Below are 9,717 nucleotides of genomic sequence, written 5' to 3' on the forward strand. Positions count from 1 at the left end.
ATCAATCGATGCAGAGGTATAAATTAAGCCGTCAGCAGCTCCTGTCTGCAGTGTACTCAGAATACAGACTAATATCACTTAATAACTTTGATACTGAAGAACTGATCGATCAGATTGTAGGACGTTCATTGTGAATGGACATCAAAGATAATGATGTCATCAGGAAGTGGAGGGAACACTGGATCTAAAAATGTTTGTGTTCACATTTGTTCGGACTCTGAGGAAGAGGAGGGACCATGAGCTCTGTGTAACACTGCTGTCTGTCTGTCTGTCTGTCTGTCTGTCTGTCTGTCTTCAGTTCACCAATAACAACGTCCCCTCCTTTGCCTCCATCGTTGCTCATGAGCTCGGTCACAACCTCGGGATGAACCACGACGACGGGCGCTCCTGTACCTGCCCCACCTCCGCCTGCATCATGAACTCTGGAGCCACGTAAGACACACACACACACACACACACACACACACATTTATCTATATACAGCATGTGTACTCTTTTTACGTACACTGTGAACAGAGCCGACGTGTATGAGGAAAGAAACTATTTCATCCTGTCCTCCTCCTCCTCCTCCTCCTCCTCCTCATGGTCTCTGCAGAGGATCCAGAAACTTCAGCAGCTGTAGCGCTGATGACTTTGAGAAGATGATCTTGCTGACAGGTGGGACGTGTCTCCTGAACGTCCCCCGGCCTGATGAGGCCTACAGCGCCCCCTACTGTGGGAACAGACTGGTGGACATGGGAGAGGAGTGCGACTGTGGAACAGAGAAGGTCTCTGCTTTATTCTGTATGAACCCTTTAACAGTATCTGACACGTGGTAAACACAGCGTCCTGGACACAGCGTTGGAGGCAGGGCCTCGTTCACTCCTATGAAAGTTGCTCAGTTGTGTATGAAACACATAATAAATCTGTATATCTGTGTGTGTGTGTGTGTTCCAGGAGTGTGAGAAGGACCCGTGCTGTGAGTTTAAGACCTGTAAACTGAAGTCTGGAGCTCAGTGTGCGTACGGAGAGTGCTGCTACAACTGTCAGGTAAACACAACACAGACTATGTCATTTTTCACACCTTCATACCGCCCTGAAGTTTCACCAACATATGTGACGGTGTAAGTATGCAGCATGTTTACTGTGCACCAGTAAACAGCAACACAAACAACCAGGAAACATTTCTGCTAAAGAGAACAATAATCTGACCTCATGGAACAAGTTTGTTTTGGCCTTTAGCTCATTGTTTCCTCACTGAGGCCTCTCTTCTCCTCACCTGAGCTCAGCTGACAGTCAGAGTGATTTCATTGGCTGACGGGCTCCCCAGTCGCCTGACACCGATTCAAAATGCTGAATCAGGACACACCGGATGCTCATCAACAGCCCAGCACTGACTGACAGACGACAGTCGGCTCGGTGTGTCGGGGCCTTTAATGGTTTTAAGCCTGTTTTTTGCAGTGTTAGCATGATCACAGTTAACCACAGCTGTAAATGCAGCGTGCTAACTAAGCTAGCAGCTCGTGCTGGGGTTATCTCCACCCTCTTGTCCAAATATGGTCATCTCTGGCTCCAAACATCAGATGGTAACGGCCAAAATGCTGAACTGGGCGACGTCATGGTGGCTACATCATTATTTTATCTATAAACACCCTGAAAACACCCAGAAGCCTCAATAAATAACCACCATGATGATGATGATGATGATGATGATGATGTGTGTGTGTTCAGTACCTACCAGGTGGGACGGTGTGTCGGGCGAGGACAGATGAGTGTGATCTACCTGAGTACTGTAACGGCTCCTCGTCCCTCTGTCAGAGCGACGTCTTCATCCAGGTGAGCCTCCAGGTGTTCCAGCTGTTAGCTGGTAGTTAGCCTACAGACGCTAACTACACTGATCCGTCTGCTGGTCGAAAAACAGACTCTTCATCTGAGTCTGTCTGAGGTTCAAACGCTCGGCTGAATCTCTCCCACATTTCCTCAAACACTAACAGCAGCCATCTTGATGCACGCTGCTCTTTCACCAGCGCCGTCAACCCAGCGATACTGATATCCATGTATATCCACTTTGTCCCACCTAATGTCAGTGATCATCATCAAGTGTCGTCTGTAGTGAATCAGCATCATATTACACACACAGACTGTGATTATGACGAGCCACCAGCAGATGGAGACGTGAAACACTGTTCAGTGTCTGTGATATTCATTAATCCACTCCACACGTTCAAACACAGACTTTTCCAGGTTGTACAGACACAATGTTTTTAGATTTAATTTCCTCTTTAATTAAATCTTCCTCCCTGTCACAAAACATTTGTTGAATGTTGCCCAGAAGTAGATTATTTCTTGCTTTGTACATTAAATCACTGTGTCAGTGTTCTCCTTGTGTGCGACATTATTACAATCCTAATGACTTTTTTGTAACATGGGTCATGTATTTAAATTGCTTTGACAGGTGTTAGCTCAGACCTCCACACAGCAGTTAAGATTGGGTAAAATGAGAGAACAGCAGATGATGCATCGTGATTTATGCTCCAGTGCGTGTCTTAATTGTCACAGCACTGTACCTGCAGCGCTCACAGCAGAGCGGATTTTCTTCCGGCTCCTTTTCAAAGTTCTTTTTTTACTTTTTGTGAGAGAAAGCCTCGTTAAACAACACGTTAACGGCAGCAGAGTTTAAAATGTGTCTGGAGGAAAACTAAATGAACCTTCTGTGTGTGTTTCAGAACGGGCAGCCCTGCAGGAACCAGCAGGCCTACTGTTACAACGGGAAGTGTCAGCACTATGACGGACAGTGTCAGACCATATTTGGACCCAGTACGTCTTACTTCCTGTTTCTATGTACATGTTCAGTTTGACTCAGGTTTCACTCTGACACATGATGAAGAGCCGCTCAGTTACTCTCTGTAAGAAAAGCACTTACATTTCTTGTTCACAGGTTTCAGGTCAGTGACAGCGCTCAGGAGCAAACTGGGATTTAAAAAATAATCTATTGACATTTTGTGATGTTTTTAATATTTGAGAGGAACAGATAATGTTTGAAGATTCACAGCCCGACTCCAGACAGTGTTACTTAATGTTTTTTCTCAAATAGAGCACAGGGGTGTCGTTAAGAGCCAGATGTAAACCGTCAGAATTACCATGGCAACTAGTTTGCCATTCCAGCATACACGTCAAGGTCGATGTTGTTAGCATGGATAGCGATGGCACGTGATGAAGAGGAGGATTTTTCTCCACCTCCTTCTCCTGAAAATGAGGCTGCCCGGGCCTGTGTTGCTTCTCAACCTGCAGAGCCCCGCCGCACACCCCGCCTCACACCACAGCTGGAGCTGTGTGCTACTTGCTAACACAGCGTTAGCACAAATGTTCATTTGGATTCAGCAAGGAACTGATCAGTATTTGATGGTCAAAGGTTACTGTGACCTTGCAATCATCTTACTCTCTTGAACGCAACATCTCAAAAAGGCCTTAAATTTGGCACAAACGTTCACTCGCACTCGAGGATGAACTGATTAGATTTTGGTGGTCAAGGGTCAAAGGTCAAGGTTTACTGTGACCTTGCATCTGTCTCATTCTGCTGAACATGATATCTCAAGAACACTTGAAGGGAATTTCGTTAAATTTGGCACAAATGTCCACTTAGACTCAACAATGAACTGACTGGATTTCAGTGGTCAAAGGTCAGACGTCAGTGTGACCTCACAAAACATGTTTTTGTCCATAACTGAAGAATTCATACGCTGATTCTGACAAAACTTGACACAAATGTCTAACAGGATAAAATAATGAAGGTCAAAAGGTCAAAGGTTTGGTTGACTGTGACATCATCATGTCGTAACGTCATATCTCAGGAACAGAAGGGGAGACATTTGGTCAGATACTGAATTGGTGACTCTACAACCACAGAGTTGACTGGTGGGCGGAGTCATACAACCACGAGGTGGACTGGTGGGCGGAGTCATACAACCATGGGGCTGTGATTGTCGTTTAGTGATATAAGAACAAAAAACAACTGTTACATGTCACAGTCGTACAAACGTAAGAAAAACAGCAGTCACAAAGTAGCTGTTGCTCTTGTCTGTCTGACTCTTGGCTGTCTGTTTAAGGAAGTATGTTCTTTTAATAACAAAATTAATTTGTTTGTCATAAATATTTGGTGAACAGATTGGGTGATCAACGTTGAAGGAAATTAGTCAGAAGAAACTGAAATATAAAAATGTTAGAAAACACTGGAGCGGGGCTTTAAGTTAGTGATTGGTAAAGGTTGTTTTAACTCTGTTAGTATAAAAACTATTTTCAGTATCGCTTGTATTAAAGAGCACTCTGTCTTCTCTCTTATCTTCACCCCTCCTCCTCCTCCTCCTCCTCCTCTTCCTCAGAGGCGAAAGCAGCTCCTGAAATCTGTTTTAAAGACGTCAACAGTAAAGGAGATCGCTTCGGCAACTGTGGCTACCATAACTTTGGCTACAAGAAGTGTGAGAGCAGGTAACACACACACACACACACACACACACACACACACACACACACACGCCTGTTACAGTCGCAGTGATGTCAGTGATTAATACTTGTGCGGCAGCCCCTACGCACAGAGCCTGCGCTGTTGTGAGCACTTATACTTGTGCTGTGGAGTTTCTTATCTGTGAAATTAAAGTAAATCAAAGCTTTGTTTCCACTGAGGGAAATGGTTTCAGCTTACAGAGACAGACAGGAGGTCTGCGTCACTGTGACACATTTCTGGCGAGGTGTCCGTCAGTCTGCGGCATAGGCTCTATGTCGATGCAGAGCCTACGCCGTGGGTACGGTGTTGACTTGATGCAGAAGTATAAATTCCCCCGAGACGTCTCCACACGTCAGTCTGTATCTCTTCCTGTGAAACGTCATGTTGAGGATACTTTAGGAGCTCGCTTGTGTTGCAGAGTATCCCAGAATGCATTTCATGTCAGTCTGCAGTGATGGCGGCGAATCGGAGCAGTTAAAGTTTCAGTCCTGCAGGTTGTCGTCATGTCTCTATGAAGTTATGATATTTAGTAGTGAAAGTGAACATTTAGATTAGGGTTAGGGTTAGAGTCTGAACTCTGTCCTGAGAGACGCCTCACACCTTCTGACCACGTCTGTATGACGTCTCTTGATCACATGATTCTGTCTCCATAGAAACGCTCTGTGCGGGAAGCTGCAGTGCTCCAACGTTCAGGCGCAGACGGTGTTCGGCATCGAGCCGTCGATCATCAGCACGCCGATCGGAGGAGCCAAATGTTACGGAGTCGACTTCATGCTGGGATCAGATGTCCCCGACCCCGGCATGGTGAACGAAGGGAGCAAGTGTGGAGACAACAAGGTGAGGAGGAGGAGGAGGAGAAGAGAGGAGAAAAGAGGAGGAGGAGGAGGAGGAGGAGATGTTGATGTTTCTTTTTCTGTGGTGTTCAGGTCTGTATCAACTATGAGTGTCGCAGCGCCGACATCCTGAACTACGACTGTGACGTGGAGAAAAAGTGTCACGGACATGGGGTGAGACACATCCACCTGTCTGTCTGTCTGTCTGTCTGTCTGTCAGGTGTATGACACGCTAACCTGTCTGTCTGTCTGTCTGTCTGTCTGTCTGTCTGTCAGGTGTATGACACGCTAACCTGTCTGTCTGTCTGTCAGGTGTGTAACAGTAACAAGAACTGTCACTGTGAGGACGGCTGGGCTGCACCTTTTTGTGAGGTCAAAGGTTACGGAGGGAGCGTGGACAGCGGACCCACCTGGAACGGTACAATATTACTGCTAACTTATTAATGCTAATATATTAATGCTAACTTATTGCTGATAATGTTTTAGCTAACGTATTACTCCCCACTTATTAATGCTAACTGTGAAATCATTACAGCTGACTTATTTCTGCTTACATTTGGATTGTAGTTGATTCCGTTGGTACTGACTCTGTGTGTCCTCCTCAGATAAAGACACGTCCCTCAGAGACGGTCTGCTGGTCTTCTTCTTCGTCATCCTCCCTCTTCTCGCTCTGGGTGCATTTATTTTTGTGCGCAGGAACGCACTGCTGCGACAACTCGGGCTGAGTCGCAGGAAGAGGTCGCAGGGATACCAGTGAGTGACGAACAAACACACACTTAGAATATTCACACAACATGAAGATGGCGTCTTGTTTCTGAGCGTTTCCATCGTGGTCGTGTTGTCATCAGAATATCACAAATGTTGCTTCTTCACAGAGATCTGACGCGGTCGCATCGTAAATAAATATTCAGGTGGAAATTTGTGTTTATCAAATGATGAAAAGAATTTAAAACAGGAAATAACAAACTGTAAGATGGCTGTAAGATAAAACAGTTAAAGTCTTAGTGTTTTAAAACGGGCTCCAGACAGGTGACTGCTGACATCACTTCCTGTCACCATGCCTCCACGTGAGGGACGGACCGGAGGGAGGGGGTGAACTCAGCTGTTGTTTCTATTAATAATCAGTTCAGACTGACAAACAACTGTCCTCTGTGCTGCGTTTAAGGACAATCTGATGCCTGCCCCAAAACTGAGTATCCAGGAATGCAGCACAGAGGACACTCTTACAGCTGCACTAAAACTGTCAGTTATGCTGCGTTCAAGGACACTCTGACAACTACTGTAAAAGTCCTTCATGCTGCTTTCAAGGACAGTCTGACAACTGTTCTGACAACTGCCCCAAATCTTTCTGCTGTGCTGCGTTCAAGGACACTCTGGCATTTAAAAACAGAAACTTTGCTGCATTGACAGTTTAACTGTTTGTTTTAACTGACACCTTAAACTGAGCGATGTCACTTCCTGTCGTCAGGGCTGACGGCGCAGCTTCAGCCAATCCCAGCAGAGGACCGCCTCCCAGAGCGCAGCCTCCACCTGTTGCACGAGGAAACGCCAACAACATCGTCAGAGACGGGGTGAGTTTAACACCTCCAGACTGACAGGAGTGATGGTCGAGGTGGTGTGTGTGTGTGTGTGTGTGTGTGTGTGTTTTTCCTATTAACAGTCTTTCATTATAACTAATAACAGACTGAATTCTTGTTAGGCAGCAACATTTTAATTGTATAACTGTTGGATAAAAGAAGAATGTATGCTCATGTTTTATGTGTCATGTAAGAACAGTGAAATGTTTGTTCATGTGTTTCAGTTCATTTAAGAAGGGAGAGTGCAAATTAATAAATACACACAGTATAAAAAAGACAGAAGGTTTATGTTCTCCTGACTTAAACAGGGAGTTTAAAATGGCCTCTGAAATAATTACAGAGTATTTTGAGTATTTTATAATTTTATGGCTGATAGTTCTTGAAGAAGTTGATCACCGGGGACACAAGAACATTACGCTCATGTGCCAAAAAACAATCAGTTAACTTAAACAGTAATTAATGTGCATGTCATAAAGAGACCTTCATCAGTATTATAGGACATTTGTTATAAACATTTTAAAGAACATACCATGAAGTAACTCAAGGAGACAGAAATGTTGCTGCGTAACAGGAATGAGTCTTAAACCTGAGTTCATGAGTCCTAACATCCTCTGCTCTTTCTCCATGTGAAGCACCACGCTCAGCTACTGCCGCCACAGGAGGTAAAATACTACTCACACTGTAATACTTCCACTGTAGTACTGCTACTGTAGTACTGCTACTGTCATCTGCAATACTTCCACTGTAGTACTGCTACTGTCATCTGTAATACTACCACTGTAGTACTGCTACTGTAGTACTGCTACTGTCATCTGCAATACTACCACTGTAGTACTGCTACTGTCATCTGCAATACTTCCACTGTAGTACTGCTACTGTAGTACTGCTACTGTCATCTGCAATACTTCCACTGTAGTACTGCAATACTTCCACTGTAGTACTGCTACTGTCATCTGTAATACTTCCACTGTAGTACTGCTACTGTAGTACTGCTACTGTCATCTGCAATACTTCCACTGTAGTACTGCAATACTTCCACTGTAGTACTGCTACTGTCATCTGTAATACTACTACTGTAGTACTGCTACTGCTACTGAATGTTCTTGAGTTTTAATTTTTCACATGTTGTCTGTGGGTTTTTAAACCGTTGACTGTCTCTGGTGGAGGACGTACTCAGCTCTTTTATTCATGTTAAAGGAAGAAATACCACAGTGTAAAAACACTCTGTACAAATACAAGTCCTGTATTTGAGATCTTAGAGTCAAATCTCTTCGAGGTATAAAAATATTAGCAGTGAAATGCTCTTCAGGTACGAGTCACTGAATAATAATTCTTCCTCTGTGTGTGTGTGTGTGTGTGTGTGTGTGTGTGATCAGGTGGTGGAGACCAACAGGACAGCTCCATCCTACGCTGTGAGGCCGCCTCCTCCTCCTCTGTAAGAACAACAACAACACTGTGTTTTATATATAAATCCACCTCAGTGTGGAGACTCTGGAAACACCACCACAGAGTCAAAGCCCAGAAGGACATTTAGGACGTTTCAGCTGCATCTCACAGTCTTGTTCAAATGTAACATGGTGTGATGCCACCTGAGATATCTCCATGACAACTGAGCAAACACATCCTCTGATGGAGACTGTGAGACGAGGCTTAAGGTCCTGGAAAAAGTTAGAAAGTAGACCTTGAGTTAAGAAGTTTGATTTTGACAAACTGTTTTCAAGGTTAACAATACTCTGTTGTGACTACGTTTGATAAGCTGATGCTAAAACAACTGCTTAAAACTATCTTTAAGATATCTGGACCTAGATGTTGAAGGTATCTCTAAGCTAACTGAACTTAGAAACTAACTAGAGGCTAACTGGTCCTAGAAGCTGAAGGTAACTGTAAGCTAACTGGACCTAGAAGCTAACTATGAGCTAACTGGACCCAGAAGTTGAAGCTAACTTTAAGCTAACTGGTCCTAGATGTTGAAGGTTTCTCTAAGCTAACTGAACTTAGAAACTAACTAGAAGCTAACTGGTTCTAGAAGTTGAAGGTAACTGTAAGCTAACTGGACCTAGAAGTTGAAGCTAACTTTAAGCTAACTGGTCCTAGAAGTTGAAGGTAACTTTAAGCTAACTGGTCCTAGAAGTTGAAGCTAACTTTAAGCTAACTGGTCCTAGAAGTTGAAGGTAACTGTAAGCTAACTGGACCTAGAAGCTAGCTATGAGCTAACTGGACCCAGACATTGAAGCTAACTTTAAGCTAACTGGTCCTAGATGTTGAAAGTTTCTCTAAACTAACTGAACTTAGAAACTAACTAGAAGCTAACTGGTCCTAGAAGTTGAAGGTAACTGTAAGCTAACTGGATCAAGAAGCTAACTATGAGCTAACTGGACCCAGAAGTTGAAGCTAACTTTAAGCTAACTGGTCCTAGAAGTTGAAGGTAACTGTAAGCTAACTGGATCAAGAAGCTAACTATGAGCTAACTGGACCCAGAAGTTGAAGCTAACTTTAAGCTAACTGGTCCTAGAAGTTGAAGGTAACTGTAAGCTAACTGGATCAAGAAGCTAGCTATGAGCTAACTGGACCCAAATGTTGAAGCTAACTTTAAACTAACTGGTCCTAGAAGTTGAAGGTAACTGTAAGCTAACTGGATCAAGAAGCTAACTATGAGCTAACTGGACCCAGAAGTTGAAGCTAACTTTAAGCTAACTGGTCCTAGAAGTTGAAGGTAACTGTAAGCTAACTGGATCAAGAAGCTAGCTATGAGCTAACTGGACCCAGATGTTGAAGCGAACTTTAAGCTAACTGGTCCTAGATGTTGAAGGTATCTCTAAGCTAACTG

At 44.0% G+C, this 9,717-nt stretch overlaps 1 protein-coding gene across 2 annotated transcripts in view; it reads left to right on the forward strand.

Annotated features, from left to right (window-relative positions):
• The window catches only part of adam9 (ADAM metallopeptidase domain 9), a 55,565-nt gene that overhangs the window by 38,824 nt on the left and 7,024 nt on the right, over nt 1-9,717 (forward strand). Inside the window, exons 11-23 of one of the 2 annotated variants that reach the window (XM_049577944.1) lie at nt 299-432; nt 596-767; nt 937-1,029; nt 1,711-1,815; nt 2,706-2,796; nt 4,359-4,464; nt 5,134-5,317; nt 5,407-5,487; nt 5,626-5,731; nt 5,919-6,066; nt 6,782-6,884; nt 7,523-7,552; nt 8,267-8,325. In XM_049577944.1, the coding sequence (XP_049433901.1) occupies nt 299-432; nt 596-767; nt 937-1,029; nt 1,711-1,815; nt 2,706-2,796; nt 4,359-4,464; nt 5,134-5,317; nt 5,407-5,487; nt 5,626-5,731; nt 5,919-6,066; nt 6,782-6,884; nt 7,523-7,552; nt 8,267-8,325 (1,412 nt within the window). The remainder of the gene's footprint in view (nt 1-298; nt 433-595; nt 768-936; nt 1,030-1,710; nt 1,816-2,705; nt 2,797-4,358; nt 4,465-5,133; nt 5,318-5,406; nt 5,488-5,625; nt 5,732-5,918; nt 6,067-6,781; nt 6,885-7,522; nt 7,553-8,266; nt 8,326-9,717) is intronic. The other variant, XM_049577945.1, reaches the window with a different exon arrangement.

Source organism: Epinephelus fuscoguttatus, linkage group LG6 (genome assembly GCF_011397635.1).
Source record: "Epinephelus fuscoguttatus linkage group LG6, E.fuscoguttatus.final_Chr_v1".
Taxonomy (NCBI): Eukaryota; Metazoa; Chordata; class Actinopteri; order Perciformes; family Serranidae; genus Epinephelus; species Epinephelus fuscoguttatus.